This window comes from Myotis myotis, unplaced genomic scaffold (genome assembly GCF_014108235.1).
Source record: "Myotis myotis isolate mMyoMyo1 unplaced genomic scaffold, mMyoMyo1.p scaffold_m19_p_8, whole genome shotgun sequence".
Lineage (NCBI taxonomy): Eukaryota > Metazoa > Chordata > Mammalia > Chiroptera > Vespertilionidae > Myotis > Myotis myotis.
This window is the reverse complement of record NW_023416390.1, coordinates 53,900,021-53,926,564: the sequence shown is the minus strand read 5'-3', so window position 1 is coordinate 53,926,564 and position 26,544 is coordinate 53,900,021. Positions and strand designations below refer to the sequence as shown.

The window sequence follows — 26,544 nt, the reverse complement described above, 5'->3', positions numbered from 1 at the left end:
TAATTTTCCCTAATATATGTCAGGAAGAAACTAGAAAAATCTACGTTGGTATTCCATAAGTGAAGTCAAAAGTCAAATGTGTTATTTGGAAACACTTTGATTTTGTACTAGAGATTTTATCTGTATGTCTGACATTTATGTAGAATGAGTTGACCTGAAGCAAAAATTTATCAACTCATGCTGCATTAAGCAACTGAGACATCATTGCCAGGCAAACATATATTATGGAGACATAAATTAACTTTTAAAAATTGCTTAATTAAAGCATGTCTTTTCTTTGAATATGAAAAAAATAAACCCCAACCGCTTATAAGAATCTGACCCAAAAGATATTTACCACATGTTTTGAGTATAAATGACTATCTCACTCCTATACAATGGGCACCATTTGAACTGAGCATACAACAAAGAGTGTGTGTTACAAGAAAGTGAGGAAAAGCAGGCTTTTCCAGCTAATACAGACAGCACACATATGAATGTGTATTTACATAGATACTAGAGGCCCGATGCATGAAATTTCGTCCGGAAGGTCGTCTGGAAGGTCATTGGCTGTCTGTCTGGTCTAATTAGCCTATTATGCTTTTATTATTATAGATTTTTTTTCTTAATCAGAAAAGGTCAGGTGCAGAAAATGAATTTCACTTAATACCTAGAAACCTCCTACTATATAGGCAACAACTGCTCTAGCCATTTCTGACTTTATAAAACAATCCTAATTATTTATTGCCTATGGTTGTTCAACAAAAGACAACATGCCAATTGCAAAACCTGAAGTGTGCGGATTATTAATATTCCACTGTTAGAGAAGCTAGTAATACACAAGGCAGAGGTGGAGTTTCCTATTTGAATTGAGCTCTTATCATGCTGGTTTCACTTCAGAATTACTCTGCCACACATTTCCTGAGTAACTGATTATTTCTGAATCAAAATAGGGAGAGACTGAACAATCACACCAATAGGAGAGCAGTGTCTGACAAGCACAGGGAATGTTGTGCTTCTCAACTCCCAACTCCCTAATATCATTGAACATTACTCTGTCTGCGGTTCAAGGATCTCACTTCTCCCACTTCTCATTGGAACCACAACCCTTCTAATTCCGTTCCTGTCTCCTGAGACCTCTGTGAGGCGCAGAATCCCAAGTGGAGAAACCAGACCCCATCAGCAAGCTCCCTCCCCTTGCACAAACTTTGCTATACCATCGCCTGGAAATCCACGCCAGCATCCACTAAGGCTCTGGTGATCTGAGCTGACTGCTGAAAATGAACGTTATCTGCGGGCAGAGAAAGGAAACATAGTCACTCACAGCAGCTCCAGTTTTCTGATCTGGAAGGGTGGGAAAGGCATAAGAAGAAAGGGACTGTTTAAAGTTCCAGGACTCAGCATCCCATTTAGCCCAAGACAAGTGAGTTGTGGAAAGCAACACTGTTTTATTGAAGTAGATGTAACAGTCTTGCCCCTCATGCTTTTGTTTTGTCAGTAGTGAAATTGCAAACCTGTCTGTGATACTAAAAAGTCTAATTAACTGAAACTCACCATCTGCTGTTCCATGAATAAGGAGGTACTCGACGAGTTTAAAATTTTCAGCTCTGCTCATGACTGTTGAATTCTGGAATTGGGGGAAAAAAGAATGTCATTATTCAAAAAAAGATCTGCCATAAACTGATTTTTCAGTTCAGTTTACAAAATAAAATGTTTTCAGCTGGGGCCCCCTTTGATACAAAATATAGCAAACCGATATTCAAGCAAATGCTGTCTCCATGCATGGCAGAATGCATAGCATGCCCTGAGCCTGGGAGACAGGACTGGAGAGGGAGATGCCACATCTTCCTTGCCCGTGTAGGAAGAGGGTACCTGCTACTCAGGCTGCATGCAAAGCCCCTTGAGCTCCAGACCCCATATTGGCTGTGTCCTATGCATTAGCACAGGGCAGAGTCTCATATTAGCAATGTATGTTCCATGGGCTTATGCTGTAGTTCAGCCAAAAAGTGTATTGCTATGGCAACCATGTGTCACATGGTGCCATACATGCTACGTTTCAAAGAGCCTGTACATAGCATTTGCAACTAAACATACTCTGCAATATGTCACATGAACTTTGGTCCACATTGCTAGGCTCTGAATGAGAAGCAAGTATACCTCTTTTGGAGCAGATGTTTAAAAACCTAGGCAAATGTAACATATGGGAGGGAAAACGGGTGAAAAAGATCAAGAACGGCCTTAGGGAATTAGTAGGTTGTTGTCTGCTTCATTCTGTATTGGGGAAAACGCCGCTATTGGATCAAGTTGTTCCCAAATCAGCCAGGAAAGTAGGACCCAAAATTGGGAGGTCAGTTTTTTGAAGACTGGTTTATGGCCTCAAGTAGGACTTTCAGAATGAGGGTGGAGTCTTGGGTGAAAAGGCCTTTGAAAGCACGGAACTGGTTGTTCTGATCTTAATTCCTGGATGTTTACAAAGTTGGGATGAAGGTAAAAATGGCACATAGACATTTTAGTGCCTTTGGGAGGGGATGAGCTGGAGGCGTCTGCTTCTGTTGTCTTGTTATGGGTTGGGAGGGTTGAAACCAGCCAGCTAGTCCCACAGCATCCTGGTGAATCAAACTCAACTTTGTAAGGGCCAAGGTTTGTATTTTACAGATATCTTTGTAGCTACCACCAGTAGCAGCCTAACATTTTTTTATGGGAACCCTGATTGTCTGGCTGGAAGCTGGATGGGGCTAAGAGCAAAGCGTTTGTGTCTAGTCCGGGTTCAATGTCAGTGAGCTGTGCACTGGAGACAGGCTGGGCTCTGAGCCTGGTTTTCCATAAAATGGGAATGAGAACAACTCCTCTTCCTCCCTTACAGAAATAGGGACCTAGAGACATGGCTTTCTCCACCCCACACCCCCTTTTTAGGTTAAATTGCTGACGCTGATGTGAGAATGCTGTAACACAGGGAAGACATTCTGTCCACAACTTTCAGGACAGAGTTAACCAACATGTTTCAGTGGACTGAGGCTCCCAAGGGCATGTTGCCCAAACATGCTGAGAGCAGATGCCCACCCACTCCAGTGCAGGCTGGTTCCCATTTGTCCTGACCGTATTACATTTCGGACCCATGTTGAGAGGTTTCCCATGAGCTTTAGGAATAAACACCTAGGACTCATTAAAGATCACACTTTCATTTTACTTCATTTTGAAAGAAGTGTTTTATCTGGTGAGATGTCCCAGATAAATTTATCCATGTATATGAATCCATCGATCCCAACATTACTCCATTTATTCTTCCATCTGTTCATTCATTTTTTTCATCCAATCAGTCAATACTTATTTGTGATATATCCCACTAAACAATAAGATCCATGAGAAAAAGGATCTGTCTATATTGTTCATCACCATATTCTTAGCATCTAGTACAGTGCTAAGTAGTAACCAAAGGAATAGCTGAGGGACATTTAAGCACCTATATTGTACTATTCACTATAAGTGGTCCTACTTTTGCAGAGGCAAGTGGGAGCCGCTGGGGTAGGTGAATCCTGAGATATGTTTTGCCGACTTTTAACCCGTACCCCATGCCATTAGTAATAGTAGCTAACATTTATTGAGTGTTCACTCTGTCAGTCGCTGTGCTAAGCACCATGACAGATTTATAAAAGCACTGCTCTCATTCCCGTGAGATCCTGCTTCCCACGTGGAGACAGCGAGATCCAGAAGTGAGTAATTTCCACCTGGTTCCATCTGTGGGAAGTGACAGAGCTGGACACGAAGTCTGGCGGCAAAACCCTTTCCACCTCCTATGCTCGTGATCTGGGCTGCCAGCAACGGAGCAGCGGGGAATAAGTTGTTAATTAGCCGTCTTGGAGGTTAGCACACAGATACAACGGGACCCTTTGGCTCCTGGGTCCCCAGGCTTCCTGAGCCCGAGCTAATTGGCAGAGATCTTGGTCTGCACAGCCCTTCGAGATTTGTGAGGCACGTTTTCTGATGGTGGGTGCCCGTGCAGCAGAGGAAAAGGGTCAAATTCAATCTCCCTACAGGACAGGGTAGGAGTCTAAGCTGGAGACAGAGAGGCTGGGCCTGAACCCTGACAGTGAACGTGAATAACCTGAGCCCAGGCCCTTTCGAGTCCTTCTGGGTGATCCTCTCTGCTGGCTCGCTCCTCAGCCTGCGCAGACTGCACTGCCGTGTCCTCCCCTTGCTCCTGCCACGTTAAATCTAGCTCTCTGCTCACAGAAGACAGTCAACGTTAGCACCTAGGTCTGACCCAAATATGCATCTGTGTCAGCTCACCTCACCTCCCGAAGCCTCACAGTGCTTTCCTGTTTGGCAGCGTGAACAGCAAAAGCTGCTCCTACAACCTCCCTGAGCCATACAACTGAGAAATGCCACCGAAACATAGAGTCATGCTTAGGAGACATATAAATACGCAGGACAGTTAGCAAGGAATGTGCTAACTACTGGAGTTTGGACCAAAACAGTTTCTGGCTGCCTTTTTTTCTTTCTTTTTTTTTTTTCTTAAATGGAGTGAATACAGGCTGAAAGAAGACAATTTTTATAAACAAGTAAAACCCCGAGCCTAAGATAAATGTTGTGATGTACACACTGTAGCTGTGATGAACTAGACATGGTGAGAAATGCAACATACTGAGAAAAAGACGAAAACTGTGATAAAAGTGTCATGATGCAAATTGTTTTACATTAACAATATTACACTACAAAGAAAGAAAGACAAATACTTTAATGCAGCAAGGGGAAAAAATCACACAAAAGCTTCCCCTGCAACTGCAAGATCAGAGCGCCGCTGCCAAAGCACGCTTCCCCTGCGCAGGGGCGAAGCCTCCTCTCCCTGCGAGGGAGACAGGCCGCCAGCGGCACGCTCCCACTCCAGGCTCTCGGGCTGCTGAGAACATTTTTTCTCCCCCCAAAACGTGCAGCCGTGTCCCCTAGCCTCACTCCCTACCAGACTGCGCACCCTGGTTTCTCCTCAAGAAAGACTCTCGGTAGAGCCCTTTGACTGTGAACGTCAACCCCCAAAGCCAGGGAAAGAAATGCGCTCATTTCAGGTCTGATTAGCAATTAGAAACAACTGCATTGTGCTATTTTAATCCATCCCATTTGGATAATCCCCGTTTGCCTGTTGATGGGAAATGAAATAAAAAAAAAAAAAAAAAGGAAATGGATGACTAAGTTAGAAGCCGAACAGTCTATCACCAACTACTAAAAAGGAAGCTAAGAGTGATAAATGGGCAAGGATGCAATGGTGGTGCAGTTGGCACCCTCCTGAGGCTAGAAACTTCCGGAAAGCCCCGCTGCCAGCGACAGTCTGGCAAAGCAAAGTGGGAAGGATTGGTCCAGTGGCAGTGCCGATTCCACAGCATCTCTGCAAGGAGCTTTTCCTTCAAGCCCCAAGGAGAACCATCTGTAGCTGCTCCTTGGATCATGCTGGTTCCTCAGTTACCTTCCAACAAATAAATCTTTGTATTTTTGAAATAAAAGAGAGAACTGATGAGAGTGGGGAAGTACTGTGACAAACAGAAGGTCTCACAATTTTTAAGCTACCCCTGTGCCATCCAGGAGTCATAAGGACGACTGGCTTCCTGAGGACAAAGGTGGCAGCTGCCATGTTTACAAAGCTTACTTCATGGCACAGGCACAGGGATCTCACTGAATCCCTGCAATAGCCCTGGGGTGGATCTGATTATCCCCATTATCCAGATGAGAAAGCTGAGGTTCAGAGAGCTGATGCAGCCCCCCAAAGCTCATCCTGCTAGTAGGAACTAGATTTTGAGTCCAGGGCTAATTCCAAAGCCCACTCCCTTCACATTAGAGCCAGACAACTTATTCCCTTCCCAGAACCTTGTAGAAAGAGTAAACAGCCACCGGTCTCATGGACAGCCCAGTACTTCAGTGACACACTAGCTGGGGTGTACTGACTTCTTAATGCATTCTCCCCCTTGAAACAAAGCCTTATAAAATAATAGTAAATGGTGCTGTTTGGGGAAGCACCATCAATGCCACAGAAAACAGAGGCTACTGAAAATATTTAAGAAAAAATCAATTCAACCCACGATGTCAGATGTTTTACTTGTTTACATCTCTCACACAACTGTCCCCACGAGATGCCAAGGAAAGAGCGCCCATCAACCCGACAGGGGGCTCTACCTCAGGCCTCAGCAAGCAACACTGGCTCCTTTAAAGATCACACAGCAGTCAACATTTTATCAGCACTCAACAAACAAGTTAAGGTTTGGCTTAAATCTGAAGGTCTCTCTCCCTTTGGCATATTCTGGGATAATAGAACAAATGTCAAATCGGTACAAGATGGCATATTTACAAAATTGCACCCTGTTTTGCATAACCTAACGATGCAGCAGTTCTTAAGGATTGAACATTTCAAATCTGCTAGCAGAAGACTGCCAAATCTATGACTGTTTCACACACTTGCCAAAAGCCTATCAAATTTTGAGCAAAATGCAAAATAAATCTCCTCTACAAGTTAAATCAGTCCCTTCTGTGTGTTCCAGGCTGCCCTCTCTCCTGGCAACCAGTCTCAGGACTTGGGTCTCATTTCCCTTGCCCTTGATCTTATACTCTTCTCTTATGTATTCATAAATCCATTCCCTCCCCAGTCTTCTGTCCTGCCTGATTGGTCCCCATTTGACCTGCTCTTCCCACAGACCTTCTTTGGTGTTATTCCTCCGTTCATGGGACCTGCTTCCCAACCCCGAGAATACCAGCTCTGTCTGCTATTCCTGTGTCTACTGTGTCTCACTGCCTCGTCCCTGTGTGCGGCCCGGGGAGAACACCTATGCTCCTCCTCTCCATCTTCCTCAGTCTTCCTAGGTTGGCCCCAGATAACTGCCCTCTCCCTTTTCTTCAATATCTGTATGTTATATAACATTGTGTGCCTCAGTTTCTGTGTCCGTAAAATTGAGATAAATTTAGAGCATTTATCTCAGAGAATTCAAAGGAAAATTGAACCTAACAGTTCATTCATGTAAAGAGCTTAGAATAATGTTTGGCCATAAACGTACGCACTTAATAAATGAATGAAAAAAAAAAGAAACAGATGGAACTGGATCCCCCTGGTTGAGAAGAGGGGTGGGAAGGTGACACCCTAACTTCTTGGCCACTTCCCTTCCCCTCCCTACATCCTTGGAAGGTACAGAATTCTTGGGACGCCACAGTCACAATTTGGGAACCAATAGCCTTTTTCATACCTATGAGGCACTTTGTCTAATTTAAGTTCATGCTTCACTACCTACTCTCTTTTATTTATCTCCCAAAGTTTTGCGGGCATGTTTTGTTTCACCAAGACACCTGAACAGTTAAAACAGCAGCCACCTTAAATAGTAAACGAAAGTCTACCACAGGTTAGTATTTTTTTTATAGATTTAACTAAAATACCTATGGTTAACCATATAAGAGACTATTTGGCAAGGTGAGTCAGGAACCCACTCCTCAAAGTGTGGTCACAGTTGTTCATTGCTTATTATTGCTATTGGGGGTGAGGGTTCTCTCATTGGCTATCTGATACCTGTGTTCAAGTCTGCCTGTGGACTGAAACTCACTGCAGAAAAAATGTGTACAGGTCAACACTGCCTATTAGCTGTGTGTGTCATCCCTACATTTTGGCTGCTGACTTAGAGCTTCTGGGACCATCTCATTGGGGTTTTAAGGAGATGAACATTTTCCTTCTTCTTTGAGTCCCTGGTATCCTTTAAAAGTGCTTGTGCACCAAAAGAGTCTGATGGAGTCCCTGCCTTTGTCGCTGCAATGGGTTCAAGCCTTAGTTCCTGGGTCCCCTCATTTCAACAACAGTTTTGTGAGACGAGGAAAGGATGCTCTCTCAGGATGCGGCCTCAGAAGTCCTCGCCTTAGGGGATGCATCATAGACTAGCTTTCACCAGTGTGCAAGCTAAACAATTGTTCGTGGCATCACTGGCTCTGCCACTGGAATTTGTATGTGGTTCCCCCAAGTCCCTTCCCCAAATGGTAGATAGAACCTTTATTTCACAAATGTGCCTCTCTTGGAGATCTGGGTTTCTCTAAGTTCTTCCAAATATGGGTCATCAATCACCTAATCATGAATCCCATTTGAGTTTTATTAAAATTTGTATTCTCTTCCAAAGGCTCTAGTGCTGGCCACTGCACAGATGATTTATTAGCTGAAAACACGGACGAAGATCAGGGTCTTGCTTCTCACAGACACTTTGGGCCCTTTTATCCTGGATGTGCTGAAGGGAGTCATTGGCCAGAGTAAATGGGAATCATTTTCAAAAAGCTGTCCTTCTGACCCAGGAAATGAACAGGGCAGTGAAAGCCTCTAAGAAATTACCTTCTTTGTCTTTTTAAAGAGGGCGGGAGGATAAATGGGGAGAGAGAGAGGAGAGAGAGAGAGAATAAATATAAACCACCTGGGAAAGAAAAGTAAAAGAAGATGGGGTCCAGAGGGGCAGCTGGGGCCTTGGAGGAAAATAGAATCTTTGAATATATTCTTGCCAGAGACAAAAGCACAGGCTCATTTAAAAAACAAAGGAGGGCAGCTTTATCCTAAAGCCTGCTGTGCACCAAAAATAGGCACTTTAGATTCAGTTCTCCACATTCAGAGGAAGCAGCAAACCAGGGTGGAAAGAATTCTGTGAATACATTCACCTCACTTTCTCCGGCCCACCTTAACTATTGCTGCCCAAGTAATTCCTCTGAGTAACACATTGGGAACCTTTAGCTCCCTGGTACTGGCAGTTTTAATGTGTCCATTGCCAGCAGTGAATTCTGTGCCAAGAAAACCCGACTCCTGGCGGTGGAAGGATTAAACAGTCCTCGGGTGCCATCTGTGCAGTGAATCGAAGGAGTGACTCTGTGCACCCAGTGTGCGTGTGTTGCCATTGGCAGTGGGAAGTGACTTCTGTTTACATGACTAGCTCATGCAGCTGAACACCTAAGGGGAGAGATGAAAGCGGCCATGGCAGTGAGGGGTAGGCTGAGACAGAGGGGGACCATTGTGAGAACGAGGAGCCCATGGGAAGGTCTAAAAAAGATGAAATGGCAGATTAATTATCCAATAAGGGGAGGGCTGGTTAGAGGAAACACCCTGTTGGCAGATGTTCATCTGGGGAAGTAGGCTTGGTGCCATGAACTTGCTTAGATTCAGGATTTGGACTTGACTGTGTACTTGCTTCTAAGTTCAAAGACTTTTTTCAATATGTAATTTTGAAAGTGAATGTTTGATTCATCACCCACCAGCTTCTAGAGTCAGGGTTAGGATCCTGGGCAGTACACCTTCAATGTTTCAGGAATTTTTAGTACATTGGGCAATCTGCGAAGGGCCTTGGGCTACTCAGCAAATATGGCGTACTACAGAAGGGGTGGTTTTCAAATGCAAGCATCCTGGTCAGGTCATTGACAAGAAAATTCCAGCTGTAAAATGAGAGAGGTGGTGGAGACAGATTTTTTTAACAATGTTTCCCTTCAAAGAGTTTAAAAATTAGATAGGGAAAAGTTTCAAGGTTTATACTTCATAGTGGGTAATCCAAAAAATATATAAGGTTGAGTAAAGCCTTAAATAGCTAAGAATACTGCAGAGGGGAAATGGGATTACAATCCAACCATGAGTCCAAGACAGTGAAGTGGGGGCTCAACGAGATCTGAGGAAGACGTCATGGCATTCCAAAGGGGATGCTACTCCTATGGGAGAGCAGTACAAGTCTCCCAATAGATGGAGATGGAAAGGAAATGACATTCCACGCAGAGGGAAAAGAGGACAAAGGCCCCCAAATATTCAGAGAACAGTGAACAGTCCAGGTAAAATAGGCCATTAAAGTGTTGTGGGTAGGGGTTAATCTCATAACTCTGTGGGGTATAGGGTAGAAGATACAAAAACAGCTAAGGGGAGATCAATTGGCCTATTGTTTTACAAGGGAAGATAGTCATGTGATGGCAACGATATGGTTATGAAGAAGGGAATGGGTGTCTGAAGCAGCTTATTGGATGTGGAGGAGAAAGAGTGGAAAGAATGGAGTCCAAAGTATCATGTGGGACAGTTAGCAGAAATGGGGCTGGCCTGATTTGAGCATCTCACTTTATAGGTTGAAACACACACACAAACGCGCGCGCGCGCGCGCGCGCACACACACACACACACACACACACACACACACCCCTCCCTACCTCTCCTCCACCAGCCTTGTTAAATAATGCTGAAAATAAGAGGTAGGACGACACTGTCTGTGCGTGTGTTGCAAAACTAGAAATTTTGAGTTTTATTGTGTTTTCGTCAAGCGGCATTAGAATCCATAGTAAAAACATTTTATTAAAATGTGCAAATAATGCTCAGAGAATGTATCAATATGAAACCCATATCTTGAGAGTTGTGGTACAAATTGTTCTCTTAAATTATTCTTGTTTTTTTTCCCCCCTTCTTTCTTTCTTTTTAATTAACTGTCCTGGGAAGAGTTTTGCATTTCCTTTGGAGAATGTAAATATCAGATGATTTGCCTTGTCATCTGGAGTTTCAGCGTTTTTGACTAACATGACAGAATCAGGAACATTTTAGATGAGCCACAGTGCTAGAAGGGTCCCCCAGTCCTCAGACTAACACTTCCATCTACCTCAGTGTGGCTCTGGCTTCGTGGCAACATCCACACTAGCACATGGGGCTGCCACTATCACTGACAGCCCCATATTTCAAGTGCTGTAGCCCATCAGAAGAGCAACCTGCCCACGGGGTCTCCTGTCAGGCAACAACAGCCTGTTGGATGCTATTGAGCAATTAGGGTTCAAGGGCTTTTCGGGGTGTGGCTCACTGTATTACTCCTCACCTACGTTAGTCAAATCTTGTGTGAAAAAAAACTACATGCTTAGTTATGAATAAGAAAATTATAAGCTTGTTCATACATCTTAATTATGATAATACCATAAAAAATTTAATATATTGCTAAAGTTTTAGAGTCTTCTGGCGGTAAAAAAAAATATGCTGAATTTGACATGTTTTCTAAACTGAAATTTTTATAATTAAAGTAATTATCTGGTGTTGCTTTGTATTTCCAAATGAATGCATATTGTGACCTATATAGCATACGATAAAGATTGTAATTATGCAGAATATAGTAGGGGAAGCTACTGGAGTATCTTTAAACCACCTGTGTTATTTCTTTCAACAAGAATTTTGTTGGAAATAAAAATATATATTTTATAAAATACAATTTAACATGTTCTTAAACCACTTCTAAATAGGTTATGAAATGGACCCGGTTCCTCATCTCTTACCTTGTAATGGTCAAGGTTGTCTTCTGGAGTAGGGAGACCCATGTAACGTTCTGTGTACACTGAGTCTATGGTGGAGAAAAGAAAAAAAGTTAATTCATACAACAAAAACTTTTCTTCCTTTTATTGGGTTACTTTATGTGCTTTGGTATGTCTTAACTTTGCATAGGTCTGTAGTGATATCCTCAGAAATATCTCCTCCAGATCATGTTATTTGGCTTGTTAATTCAGCCAGACACCTGCTCAGACTCCTGCTTTCCACACTCTTGCCTAGCCTATCCCCAGTTAGCCCTCATGGTGAGTGCAGAGAGAGATCAAACTAGATGATCAGAAACCCAATCAATAACCCACTTTCAGGAAAAGCAAAGGTGAAGTGCTAAGAGGTCAGGAATCTATACATTAACATCTGATCTTCTCAAATGATCTTAATTAGGAAGTCACTTAATGCCTCAGTTGTCTTGAATGTTTTGGTCCTGACACAGTGTGTGCCCTAATTTATAATATGCTATTATTACCTTTGGAAATCTCTAACAGTGTCCAATTACTGGTTGCTTAGATAAATCACAATTTTGGCAGGCTGAAATTCCCTGTAATACAATAACTCAGTTATATTTGTATTTGCTGTATAACCCCATATTGGCTCAGCTACTCCATCATAATGCAAGCTAAACATTCGTTTTCTTTCATTTTGTGCAGAGGCCTCAATTTTGATGTAGTGGTTGGGTATTGTGAAACAGATTACATTAATATCTGTCTGCTGAAATGACATAAACTTTTTAACCTACCTATATATGGCAAAAAATGTATGCATTATTGGTTTGGTTATTTTGGGTTATTAAACATATTTTTGCTCTATTAAAAAATTAATCATATATAATATATATCATATATGATATGTGTATTATATCTTGCATATATGATTTTTATATCAGTTATATCATATTATATACATTATATGCATTAGTATATATGTCCTAAAATATCAGTGAGTTATTTCCAATATAACTTTAAAAATCTGAAAGAATTGTTTTGAAAGATGCTCCCTTAAATGACCAGATTATAGAAAATAAAAGTATAAGAATAATACATTGCCATTGTGCTGTATAGGTATGACTTGAATTTCACTGTAGTTGTACAGGTATTTTAATAGTGATCTCATTAATTCTTTAAATTAATATATCACCTAAACCACCAGCTCAAGCAACATTCTTACCCTTTTCGTAGATAAAAAAAGACATTGATAATGAGTGTTAATTGCTCCACATGTCTTCTTTCGACATGCCATTTCTATGGAAGTCTTAAATATTTTCCTCCAAACATGGTAAGAGTAATATTTTGCCATTTTGGTTACAATAAATACAGACTATATGTGTTTTTACATGCCCAAAGGACAATAAAATAGAAAATATAATATTTTAGAGGATACTTTATGAGATCTTCATAAAATACTCATATCCTTTTAAAAATATTTAAGTATGAATAACACAGTAATTTGATAGGGGAAAAATGTCCTTTTAGGGCAAAACAAATTTTTCCTCAAACAGCCACAGACTTCAATTCTTCTTGTCCTAGAACATAATAACCCTTTCTTATCAAACTTGCAAGTGTAAGATGTCACATTTTAAAAATAAAATTTAAAAAATGCATAATGCACCCTGGCTGATGTTGCTCAGTGATTAGAGCATGTGCTCCCGTGCACTGAAGGGTCATGGGTTCCATTCCAAGTCAAGGGCAGTGCCTGAGTTTGATCCCTGCCACCCTCCCCCGGGGGAGAGGGTAGGGGGAGGTACATGCGGAAGGCAACCAATTGATGTATCTCTCTCACATCAATGTCTCTCTCTTTCTCTCTCTCTCTTCCACTGTCTCTAAAAATCAATGGAAAAAATATCCTCCTCAGATGAGGATTAACAACAACAAAATAGATAATGCAGTCGTAAACCTTTAGAAATATGCCATGAAATACCATATATGTGTTCCTTTGATCTGATCTGTTATGTAAAATTTTTCAAATTTACATATGTAGAAGAATTTTAGAAAGCTCTGATGTGTTAGGTTGGTCCATAGACATTTATGGAAGATTTCTTCTTATCATGACATGTCTCTAAACTCACAGTTTGTTCCTATTATTTTATTGACCACCAGAGGTCTCCAAAAACAAGCCATCCAATAGAATAATTATTAATATCAAGCAGAAAAGTGTTATATGGAAACAAATCCATGGTGTGAAGATCAAATCCTAACGATGTTCTCCAATTTTTTTAAAACAGAAAGATAGCAATATATTTTCTTACACTGGCTTCTCTTGATTTGGAGAGGGTTTAAAAAAGCATTTCCACAAGATCGGTGCTACCATATGTTAGGACATAAAATATTTAATGAGCATATTCATTATCGATGATTCTATGCTTACACTTCAGAAAGGACTTGAGATGGGGTCAGACGAGACACAGCAAAAAATTCATTTCCTTACTACCTCTGACTCTTCTTCCCTACTTACTGTTGCCCTGCTCACACCTTCCCCCTTGGGAATTATAGTCTTACATGTGTATGATGCTTGATAGAATAACATTTTCTTGATGATGAAGATTACTTAGAGACAATGAAAAAAACAAACCTCCCAGAAATCCCATTGTCTCTACTCTCCTCTTTCCATCCAAAGCCTTACTTATATTTGATCTTTACCAGAAGAGAGACACATGTTTCTTTTATTCTGCTAATATGTGAAGCTCAACCCTCAAGATAGAATAAAGATAAGGAAGGTTTTATTTATCTGCAGAAATGTAGCATTGGGGATGTCTGGGAATTTGGAAAACAGAATTTGTTTACAAGATTTGTTGGTAAGAGATTTGAGAAACAGAATTTATTGCTAAGTAAATGTGTAGATAACATATATACCATCCAGCCTTTCACAGTAGCAGAATAAGGGAGATTGTTTTATTACAAGTCTCCATAAAGTACGTGTAAGATAAGTCGGTTTATTCACTGTAGAAATACTGCAACCCAAAAAGGAATGGTTTTGTCATTGGCATTTCAAGGTCAACACTCAGTGTCTCTTTGTACTTGATAGCAATTACATACCATAGAACTCCCATGCTGACACCGGCGCCACGGCTATTCCACACTTGAACACACGACTTCCTGCTCCCAGGACCATCGAGGTTACGTACCCTCCATATGACTAAGGAATGGAAACGGTTATTTTTATGGAGGTAAAGGAATTAAGAACATATGGTAAGCGAGTTGCAGTTTCCACATTTCTCACATCTTTATATATTGTGCCTCTTTAGAGATAGAAAGCATGGTAGAGGAGGCTTAAATTGGCCTTAATTGGACAGTATCTCAAGACACATTTTCAGAGCCCTGTCCCTTTTCTTAGTAGGTGTGAGGGGGAAAACACTGAAAAGTTGCTGGATAGTACCATTAAAAAAATTAAAATAAAAACAATAAACACTAAATATTTACAGACTTTGACTCATGAGAAAAAATCTTCCTCCCTCTCTCATTCCCCTTCTTCTTCCCTCCCTCTCTCCCTCTTTCTTTCCTTCCTCACTTCCCTCCCTCATCATAATAAACAAAGGTGTTTATAAACTTGGCTAGTAGGAACTCATTGCTTAGAGGTCTAGGACATTTTATTCGGACCTTTTAGATTAAAATGATAGACAGGATTTCATCTCCAAATATTTGCATACAAGAGATATATTCTCCTGCTCTGGGTTATATTCACCAAGAAATGTGTATAGAGTTATCAGCCAAACAACTACTCACCCAGCCCCAAATTGCAATTCGTTTGTCGTCCACAAATCCCATTTTTGAAAATTGTCTAAAATACATGGGAGGAGTCCACAGATTAGTATTATGTCGTATATAGAAAACTAAGATAAATATACAATGTGAAACCCTGACATTTGTTCTCTATTTCATTCTATGAGAAACTAAGATATATTACTGCCAGCAGTCAAACACCTGAGACCAATGTCTATCATTTTTAACTTAAGAGCCAGATGAACAAGGTTCACCTTCATTGGAGTCCATAAAAATTGCACGTGTGTGTGTGTGTGTGTGTGTGTGTGTGTGTGTGTGTGTGTGTGTAGGGAGAGAAGGGTATGATTCACAGAAAACAAATCCTGGCAGTTTTTTTCACAGCTTTATATAAAAATTTGCAGCCCAGATGCACTTTTCTTTACATAATTGAATTTAAATCTCTCCAGATGTTTTTCAGTTTGCGAGAGGCTGCCCCCGCTGTGGAGAAATACAGGGGCCTGGAGAACATCTGGGTAGGACTTAGAAATGTATCTGAGCTCCCTACCTGAGAACTTAAAAACCATTCTCTAAATAAATCCCTTCTAATGATGGGTGTTGATTAGTTAGCTCAGCACTGTTAAACCAGAAAGACTTTTTCCTTGATGAATTAAGAAGTCTTTTTGCCACAAAATAGCGTTCAAGATAGGAACCCAGGTAAAGAAAAAAGAAAAATGTTTTATGCTAAAAATACTCATCTTGGAATTACATAAAAAATAACTTACTTTTAAAAAATCTAGCCTTGGGACACAATTTTGTAGTACTGAGGAGTGTGGGAAACCCTTGCTTTGACCTATATGTGACTTGGAGAATCTGTGTTTTCAATTGATAATGTATGTCTCAGGCTACTCTGAGTAAGCACTATTGCTTAAGCAATACTAATAAAAATCTAATGTAGTTTTCAACTCGTCATCTTCTTCTTCAGTAAACCTTTAAAACGTAGAATGTATATGTAAAAAAAATGTGCACCAAGTCACGGGTGTTGATAGGTCTTTACAAAGTGAGCATATCCTTGAACAAAGATAAAGAGCTTACTATCACCCAGAAGTCTCTGGGTCATTTGGGTTCTATAAAAAATTCACCTAAATTTGTGCCATGGTTTTGACTTTATGGAAATTGGGCTGTGCCTGGCTTCTTCCATTCAACAGTTTGCCTGTGAGATTCATCTATGTGGTGGTGTATAGTTCTTTTTAGTTGCTGAAAAAATACTCCATTGTATAAACACACTACATCTCATTACATTTTAAAACTGCAGTTGTATATTGTGGATATTCAATTCTATAATTTTAGGGCTTGCCTCCATCAGACTTGAGAAGCCCTGGGAACTATCCCCTTTCTCCCAGGGGACCAATGCAAATACATAAAAACTCATTTGCAAAAGATTACAGCTTCACTCTTGAAAAAAAATTGTCCTCTCTCTAATCTAAGCCTCTCCTTTTTTGATTATAAGGAAATAGTTCATCATTAGTGTTGGTATAAGAGACTCAGAAATGCTCAATAAGTTGACATCTCTTCAGTTGTTCCTGTTCTTAAAGGAATTTTCCTCTACCCATTTAATCACTCACAATTTTTCTGCACTTCCTGGTTTATGACTTCACAATATTATTTTAAATCACCTACTTATTATGCTTCTGTGGACATTTAAGCACTTGGTTATAGAAAGTCAAAGATTACACTTCCCATTTACCAGTTGAATGCAAATGAATGGAAGACCTGGATTCCAACCCTGACTGACCTAATTTAGGACCCTCCATTTTATTCACCTGAAAAATGTAATACCAACATCCACCTCCCAGGTTTGCTATGCAGCTTCAATGACAATGCACGTGAAACTTTTCCCATGTTGCATGCACATTAAGGAGTAACCAACATCTATAATTAAGATCTCTGTTAAGTCAGGTCAAGTCTATCTCTACAGTCCCACAACTGGAGAGCACAAGAATGAAATGGGACTCATCCTTCACAAAGCCCTTATAATTGTGAATAATGAGGGTTGTGCTCCACACTTTTCCCAAAATTAGATGAGGAGTAATCCTTATCCAGCCGGCTGTAGGAGCCACTCCTAGGACTCCATAGTCTTCACCCTCCTCCAGTTTAAATAAACACGGAACTCCTCTACTTATCCCTGCCTGTATGGATGGTTTGCTTGCTTCACTAGATGTTTACCCAAGTGCACATTTATCCTTCAATTTGTCCACGTGTTGGATGCATTTTGAGTTTCTGTTCCTCAAAGGGGGTAGCACACGTGTCAATTTCCTTTTTAGAGTCACATATAGACAGGGATTTAGGAAATATCTTTTTTAAACTTTATATAAATCTATAATTGTTGTAGGCAGTTAGACAGACACGAGCAGAGCAAGGATGATGGGCAGAAAGCCCTGGATGCCTAGCAAGGGGCAAAACTGGGAAAAGGTTACTCCCCAGGTAACCTTTCCTCCCCTACCATATCGCTGGTCATGCGGTTTGGACCCCTGATTTTTCATTTCACTAGTCATGGGGTTTAGACCCCCTAACCTTTTCCTCCCTAAAGGTAACATCTAAGCCTCAGTTGTATTTCAGTTCCAGGCCCAGAAAAGCAGCAAAATCAGACAAATGACCCTATGTCTGCTTCAGGACCAGCTACACCCTGGCACCTACCAAGCAGTGGAGACCGTGACCCTGAAAGAGCACACCTGGAAAGCTGATGATTATTCTATTGAGCCCTCCCCTGAGACCTCCCCTAAGATTTCCACCTGCAAGAGAGAGATAAACATGCTCAGGCTGAAGGAACCAGCCCATGTTCTCCCCCAGGGGAGCAGGCCCACACCATTCCCTCCCCCCTTCTTCCCACTAAGTGACTCCAGGAGACTTGCAACCAGACGAGCAATGGGCAGTGGCAGCTCTTCCTGGGCTAACCCCCTGAACCTGTCTCCAAGGCCCCCTTTTCTCTGTCTTCTCAGTGAGCCAAAGTAGCCCAGCCTAGGCTCTCCTGGTACTTCTCCTATGTCCTTCCTTGTTTCACTGTCCTAAGTATATTTTTGCTGAGGCCAATAAATTCTTGCTTGCTTTTTTAAAAAAAATATTTTTATTGATTTTTTACAGAGAGGAAGGGAGACGGATAGAGAGTCAGAAACATCGATGAGAGAGAAACATCGATCAGCTGCCTCCTGCACACCCTCCACTGGGAATGTGCCCGCAACCAAGGTACATGCCCTTGACCGAAATCGAACCTGGGACCCTTCAGTCCGCAGGCCGACGCTCTATCCACTGAGCCAAATCGGTTAGGGAAATTCTTGCTTGCTTTGCTGCACTTTGTCTCTTGATTGAAATCTTTCCTTTAAGAAGACAAGATCCTACATCTTGTTGCCCCCACCAGTAACATATTAACACATATTTTTTTGTCTAAATATGATTATCTTCACAAAAAATCTACCCCAAGGATGAAACACTACAAGTTCATGCCAGGACACTTTAAATTCTTTACACTTTAGGGAATTAAATATAAATTGGATGAGGGAGATCAGACCTTTGAATTTATCTCCTAGTCACTCACTTGGCTGCTTCAATTTGATCTTCAACTTCAAATGTTCCCAATCTTCTGTTGATTGCATGCATGATCTTATCTCCTTGGTAACCGCTTCCTCTGCCATCAAAGCTAGCTACTATAATATTTTCTGTGCTTGCAAGGTAAGTAGCCCAGCTGAGTTTGAAGGTGGCATCTGCTTTTTGACTACAGGGGCCTGCATACCTGTGGGGGGAAAAAACAAATTTTTAGCCTGTATGGTTTTCCTGAACCGATTGAGGAGTGCTTGCATTTCTACTCCTTGTGGACAAGAAGTGTGCATCTTTCCTGATCATGAGCCTGAAATCGTGCCAGCCACCGAGGTGTTCACAATAGGTCTTCTAATACTTGGCAACACGACTATAATGTGTGTTCCCTTCAGATATATACCCATTAATTTCATCTTTGAAGATTGTTATCAAACAGACTTCATTGGCCAACATTTTCTTGGAAATCAAAGAAATAAATTTCTCTGCGGAATTATGTTATGAAAAAATAACGAGGATGACAATAAATGCAGCTTTGAAAACATCTTTCCATCTCAGCTTACAAAGATTTCTTTCCTAGACTCCAAGTGTCTTTCCTAGGTTGGAACTTCCTTAGGGACTTTGACTACTACATGATATGCATCGCATTTCCTCCACTTCTCAGCACCAGGTTGCACACTAAAGCTCCCAAAATCATGTGGAATGGACCAAAATATGAATGAACACGATTCTTTAAAACTTCCAAGGATAAGCAGACTATTTGAAATTGGGTAGGTTGTTTGGCATTCTATTTGTTAACAAGTTTAACTCCCTTGGATCTGCGATCTTTATAAGCTACATCTTACCCAACACACAGCTGTATGCAAATTTCTCTCCAAGCCCTCTATTTTCCCCTTGTTAATCAAAAGAGGCTCCCCATCGCTTCCTCATTGCTTTTAATTTAAACATCTGGAAACTTAAAATACCTCTTTCCTTCAGCTTATATGTTTTGTTTACACAGAACTGTAAATACAATGGAACACGGCTGTATCTGATGCTAAATGTGTACCCTTCCTTCTTTTGCTGGTAACAACAGAAATGTGGTGTTCCTGAGTTTGAGCTTCAGTTTTTCTCTTCTGTGTAATGGGCCCAACAGAACTCACCACATGGGTTTGCTGTGTGAACCAAATAAGGCAAGTCACCTGGCACACACAAGGCACCCAACCCATTTGTTGTTTTGTTTTGTTCTGTTCTGTTTTATTTTGAATAAAGGAAATGAGTCAAGCTAGAACAGGAAGACTGGCATTGTGGCATTGTGGGTGAAGTCAGAGCAATTTTAGAAGGATGAAAGTTAAATGTATTCCTAATAATTATCAAAGATGTTTCACAAAGCTGCCATATTTAGAATTCACATGAGTTCACAGTTATTGCTCAAAGACTTGTGATTTCAGAACTTTCTTTAAGATTTGAAGAAGTTTGGATTATAATGACTACTTTCTTATATCACATATGTTCTTTTCACCAAAAAGAGGAATGGAAAATACCAGGCAGTGATATTTCAGGAACCAAAGAAAAACCTGATGTCCTATTAAAACAAAGGCAATCATGGGAAATGCTGTGGCCAAGTTTGCGGGTAAGGAAACTGTAAAAGCTGTTAATACCATCTTTCTCATTAAAATGTCCACAATGAAAGGATAAAAATGGGGACTTGAGAATTCCTTTGGAATTCTCTTGGAGTTCAGGGAAACAAATAAAAACAAACTCCATATGCTATTATGATGAAAGAAGGGTGTCTCCCTTCTCCATTAAAAAGAAGGTAGAAAATACATGCTTGGGTTTGTGATTACAAAATAGAAGGAAATAGTAAAATTGCTGCACAGTGATCCAGGAAGCGAGAAAGGATGTGTTTTGCTTTATTTTCTTCAGCAAGCTACACTGAGCATAAAAAAGTACAATAGTTAACTTCTGAATTTTTAGTTCCCTCCTCTTGAATACATACTTACACATCTATTAGTAGAGGATATTTCTTGGATTTATCAAAATGAGGAGGCAAGATCATCTGATACCAAAATTCTAAACAAACAGAAAGATTAATTAGTGAATTAAGAACAATGATTAGCACATGATTTTGGTTCCTTATCTGTTAGTAATAAGTCATATCTAGAGTTTAACAATGTGTTAAATTAGAATAGGAAAAAGAAGTGAACTACTTGCATTCAGAATGCTTTTAAGAAATAAAATCATTCTCTATCAGGTTAAAATACTAGTTCAGATTAAATCAATAAAATTGTTTCTAATGTATCTACTAAATACTATTAAATACATCGGCGCCTTGTAAGATAAAAGTGCATTTTAGAATTGCTAATGCTTTGTTTTTGTGATTCTGTTCTTTGGCATTTTGATCTACTTATCTAGTTTGTTTACGGCTTATGTTCTAAGTTTGCCTGCAAAATGTTTTCATCTTCTTGAATTTCCTTGAAGATGTTTAGGATTTTTAGTTGGCCCCAATTCTATTTTAAAGCTCTGATCTAATAACATTTGTATAATTCTTATTGCCATCCCAGGCCACGAAGCTGAGCTCCCATTCTCAGCTGTCTGCTTCACAGCATGAAATCAGGCTTACATAGAGCAGACTGTTGTGTACTTTCTATACGATCTTTCCCAGGCCTGTTTAATTCTCTGTGCTTGGTTTAACATCAGTTCAATAAAATGTGTCCCTAAATAATGAATTGGTTTCCTTTGCTCCCAAATTCAGGTTGATGAGCTAGACTAATAAATCAAAAAGAGAGGAAAAAATGAGTTGTTCCATATTTTAATAAGATTGCCTCCAGCTTCAGGAGATTGGACTAACCTGTAGGGAAAAATTTCCCTGTCTGGAGCTGCTTCTTCCTTAGATTTATCTTTTTGGTTTTTTTGGTGACAATTATTTTAATTGTTGAAAAAAGTAAGATTTAGGAGTAAACTCTTTATATAGACTTCTCCCATTTGTATTTTACTGATTATTTTATGTCTTTTGATCAAATGTATTTATAAGATCAGAAATGTCAGTGTTTATTACATTTTGATCTATGAGTTAGTTGATCATAATGTTTCTAATGAATATGCCAAACCCACCATTGGATCTCTCTTTTGTTTGATTAGCACTAGTTGATTAGAAGTGTTTTAGTTCCCCCCTTTGAAGATGCGCAGTCTATTCTTTGGGGAGTGGGTTCCTTCTAATCCCTAGTCCTACCTCCCTTTGCTCCCTCCTCCCAGACTCTCCCTAGGCCTTTCTTTCCCGGAGTTTGGATGGTATAATCACGTCCCAGCTGGAGCCTCCCCCTCTGGCAACACCATCCTTCACTTTCTATCAGGTTATCTATCCAGTCCTGTGGTTTCCCTGGCCCTAAAACCTTCTGGAGCTCCCCACTATTTACCAACTGAAATAGAACTTCACATTTTGGTATTCAATGCCTCTCTGGAAGTCCAGCTAGTTCTCCCAAACACTAAGGGGGTAAGCCCTTGCCAGATAAGCCTGGTACAGGGGGAGCAGCTCTGGCAATGCTTGGAAACTTATTACAAACTCAGAATCCTGGGCCCACCCTTATAGGAATGTGCATATTATCAAGGTCCAAGGTGACTCTTTTGCACATTCAGTTTGAATAGCACTGCTCTAGACTGTTCTTCAGAGGTGCCCTACACTTCCCAGGGCTCTTCCTGCCATTTAAAATGAGATGAGGTGAGTTTTTTTCTATTATTGTCCTATATTAAAAAAAAAATAAATCTAATACTGTCAACAATAAAATTAAATTTAAAAAATAAATCTAAAATAAATCCTGATGGATTTCTCCCTCCTTATGAATTGTCAGCCCTTAGAAAAAAAACAAGCAAGCAAACAGAAATGAACAAATTATAAGATTTCCTACTTGTTGTTCTTAGTGGTCCCTTAATATAATCCATGATCAAGCAACCAGGCCAAGGACTAGAGTAACTCTTTCTTGGGACTAGAGGGTTAGGAAAAATTCAGAATTTCTCTCCTGAGACAGAGTTTCAACATTTTATAGCTAACCTTAATTTTTTTATACAACCATCTTAGATATTTTTTGTCACTTTGGGTTAAGAGAAAGTACATGAAGGTATCATTAAGTTAAACACACAATTAAGACTTATTAGGAGAAAAGAGTTACTATTGAGATGAATGATGCTGTATTTTAAGACAAAAGAACGTAAAACTAGTAGTTCTTGTGACAACATTTCATGGGGAGACAACCTTCAATTCCATTTATATACACTCTGAAATGCATATTTTCAGATCAAGTGATTGTATTTATTTGTATTTTTATTTAACTTACTCGTCCCATTCAAATGAATGAAGTCCAGTGTTTTTCTTGGCATCTGGATGTTCTGCAGTGTCTCATACAAAGCTGTATTGTTTTCCAGGAGTCTCAGTTCTAAACAAATAGTCGAGATTACCGGAAATTCATTACAATGTGAAGCATTTGCATTGTGCAAAGCAATAAAGCACAAGTGGACTATTCACTGATGGGACTATGCATGCATCAGGTTATAAACCTTGTGTTCAGTGTAACTGTTAAGACACTCTAAAGCCAAAGAAAATCCCACTACACTAAGTACACATCGGTCCTGTTTACATACACTTTTCTAAGAAGCAAAAGAATGATGAAATAAAAGAGAATACCTTTATCATTGCTGCTGCTATGCAGACTATAGCGGGGGATTTGCGGGCCTGTTAACATAATCAGGGAAAAAATATATCTTAACACATTTTAGCATAGTATTCTTTTTTTTTTCTAAATACATATTTTTCAAAAAAGGCATTTATTACCATTTAATGTTGATAGAATTTTGATACCATTTAACTTTGATGGAATACATATCATAGTGGATAAGGGACTTAATAAGTGTTAGCTGTTTTCCCTTCCTTAAAATAAGTGCAACTTGAGTGTGAGTGTGAGAAATATTACCAGAAAGGCACAGGGCTCAGGGGAAAGAAGCAGGAAATGAACTTCTGGCCCTGCTGGTGCCTCGGGCACGTTATCATTCTGGTGCCCAATTTCCTCATTTGTGCACTAAGCCGTTGGAGAGCTGCTAGGATTCTCTGCCCTAAATCCACAATCCCGAAGGACCACACAAGTCCTCAGGCCCGCTGCCCCTCTGAGTGGAGCTGTGGAGCCAGCCTCCCCTAGGGGAGGGCGGATTTCCCTCCCGCTGCCCACGGAGGAGTCCTGAGCCTCGCGGCACATCTGCACAGTGCCTGACTTGGATAAGCAGTTCCTTCCTGGCATGCAAAAGTGTTTTTCTCACCCTCCCATATCTTCACTATTTATCCCAACTGTGGGAGTTGCAGAGTGGAAGGTAATGTATAGAAAAGCTATTTTGTGAGCTATTTAATTTTCTGCATTTGGATAATATTAATTTTTTCCTTGATCAGGACCACAGTGAAAGCATTACTTGGTATACAGACCTGGGTTTGAATCCTGTCTTACCTGCGGTGTGACTTAGGACAACATATCGATGCTTCAATTTCCTCATATAAAATGAGGATAATATTATCTACATTAAAGAGTTTTCTCAAGGATCAAACTTGATCATGAAGCTAAAACTTTTAACATAGTGCGAAACAGCCATAGTAAAGAGCCATAAAGAAAACTATGATAATGAAGAAACTATGCTAGTAAAGAAAGATTCGGATAACTGGTTTGAAGACCTATTTTGGTTAGGAACAGTTTCCAGAATATCCAGATTCTGTCATTTTGAGATGTAATTTAGCACAGTATTACAGGGAGGACTTGGGAGACAGGGGCCTGTGTTTTAATCCTGTTGTGCCTTTATTAGCTGTGTGACCTGTGGACATCACATTGCCTCTCCTTGTCCAGGTTTCTTCATTTAAAATAAAAAAAAACACAATAATAACAATAGCAACAGAAGATAGAGCAGTGAGCAAGTGGGGTAATGGGCACCATCCACATACATTTTCTCATTTAAAAGGGCAAGTGCAAAAAATAATAAACCATTCACAGTATCTTATATAATAAAACCCTAATGTGCAAATTGACCGAATGGCAGAACGACTGGTTACTATGACATGCACTGACCACCAGGGGGAAGACACTCAACACAGGAGCTGCCCACGGGTGGTCAGTGCACTCCCACAGGGGGAGCGCCCCTCAGCCAGAAGCCGGGCTCATGCAGCCACAGTGGCAGGAGCCTCTCCTGCCTCCATTGCAGGCGGGCGGTAAGGAGCGAGGGGTTCCGGACTGGGAGAGCCCTGGACTGTGAGAGGGATGTCTGACTGCTGGCTTAGGCCCAATGCCCCCAGGGGACATTCTCCAGGCCTTCCGGACTGCGAGAGGGCGCAGACCCGGCTGAGAGACCCTCTGCGCCAGTGCACGAATTTTGTGCACTGGGCCTCTAGTGTTTATATCTAAGGATGGAGTGCTATGTTACACAAGAGCTCTGGGGTGTGACAGTTTTCAGAATAAAACAAGCCTCTTGGTTAGAAGGGGAAGGAAAGGTGATTAACTCACCACTTAGACGTGAGTGAAGAAGACTTATATGATTTCAAGAATTCCTCAGATTCAAAAGGAGAGAACTGAGCAGGGAAGAAAGAATGTTTCCTAAATTGGACATAGAAAGAGAGACTTCACGGATGGAAATGCTGAGCCAGGAGGTAGTAAGAAGGTTGTCCAGAGAGAGGAGGGGCCATCAGCTGGGGAAGTGTGGAGGGAGGGTAGCTCACAAGCAGAGGGATGGAGGGAGCTACTTCAGATGGACATTGTGGGTACCCACTGCTGCTAATCTACCTCCCAGAGGTCAGGTCACACTTACCTGAACATCTCAGCTGGTAGTACTTCGCCCCTTTACTAAATGATGCCGAATAGTACTGACACCTTTCTGGATCCAGCTCACAACTCAGACATGTCACGTTTGCGTAGTTATTAAGTTGGATTCTGTAAAACCAATGGCAGAAATTAAGTGTTTGATTAAAGGGTAAAGAAAGAAAGGAATTGAATAATGCCCTATTCCAAGATATCAGAATGTCAAAGCAATCCTAGGAAACTTTTAAAAATCAAAACTATGCATTGATTCATAATAACCTCAAACCTCCCAATGTTTGGAAATATCACAAAACATCTAATAAAGTCATTCTCTTTTGATGACCTGCAGATTGATTTATAAAGAAATAAAAGCATTTGAGAATAACTGCAGTTTAATATATTAATTAGGATAAGCTTTTCCTCCCCCCCCCCAAAGAATCAAGAAAGTGTTCACCAGCTTAAAAGACTCAGATCAATTTGACAGAATTCTTACTTATAAAGATTTCTTCCTCCTGGCATTCCTTTATATTCATTACTGATGTAGTATCTGGGAAGAAAATAAATGAAGTGTTTATTAATTATGTTTTTAAGAAAAGTCAAGTACATCGTATTTAACTCAACACCAAGCATTAGTGCTCATACATTAGTACTTGCCCTTCTTTTACAATTTTTCCCTGCCCCTGGCCCCCAGAAGCCATTTTTTGCCATCATCTCTAAATAGGATATTCTTTTTATTTAACAGACTGAAATATCTGAATGCCAGGATTGCTCCCCTTACTAAAGTGGCAAGGAAAATCTCAAAAGAAGTATTTTGTAGGAAAAATTAGTTGGACAATGAACTTGAAGTTGAGACCCCATTTATCTATACTGTTTCCTGTATTTTCTGGTTTATAACCCACTCCTAGATGGGCAGCAGCCCCATCTGAAGAGAATCTTTGAAAACTGCTTTGGGCAGTGGCCACCTTCTTCCATGGGGAGACCAATGAAGAATTACAACTGTGCCCGAGATCCTAATGAAAATGAACACTCCCTTCCCCACCAATTCATGGTAGCCGACAACCTCTGCAAAGTTTTCCATTTTCCAGAGTAAGGCCGAGACATGGGCAGTTAAAATAGCTGCTCCAAGCCTACCAAAATGTCAGTGCCAGTTGGAATTTAATGAAATGCCCCTGAATACTAG

The 26,544-nt window shown here is 40.5% G+C and overlaps 1 protein-coding gene across 2 annotated transcripts in view; it reads right to left on the bottom strand.

The window, feature by feature from the left end:
• The window catches only part of DPP4 (dipeptidyl peptidase 4), a 90,437-nt gene that overhangs the window by 1,439 nt on the left and 62,454 nt on the right, over positions 1-26,544 (bottom strand). Inside the window, exons 15-25 of one of the 2 annotated variants that reach the window (XM_036320363.1) lie at positions 25,858-25,911; positions 25,375-25,496; positions 23,225-23,272; positions 22,878-22,976; positions 20,550-20,619; positions 18,572-18,766; positions 15,007-15,061; positions 14,320-14,419; positions 11,245-11,309; positions 1,534-1,606; positions 1,197-1,270 (exon numbers count right to left, since the gene is read on the bottom strand). In XM_036320363.1, coding sequence (XP_036176256.1) covers positions 1,197-1,270; positions 1,534-1,606; positions 11,245-11,309; positions 14,320-14,419; positions 15,007-15,061; positions 18,572-18,766; positions 20,550-20,619; positions 22,878-22,976; positions 23,225-23,272; positions 25,375-25,496; positions 25,858-25,911 — 955 coding nt within the window. The remainder of the gene's footprint in view (positions 1-1,196; positions 1,271-1,533; positions 1,607-11,244; positions 11,310-14,319; positions 14,420-15,006; positions 15,062-18,571; positions 18,767-20,549; positions 20,620-22,877; positions 22,977-23,224; positions 23,273-25,374; positions 25,497-25,857; positions 25,912-26,544) is intronic. The other variant, XM_036320364.1, reaches the window with a different exon arrangement.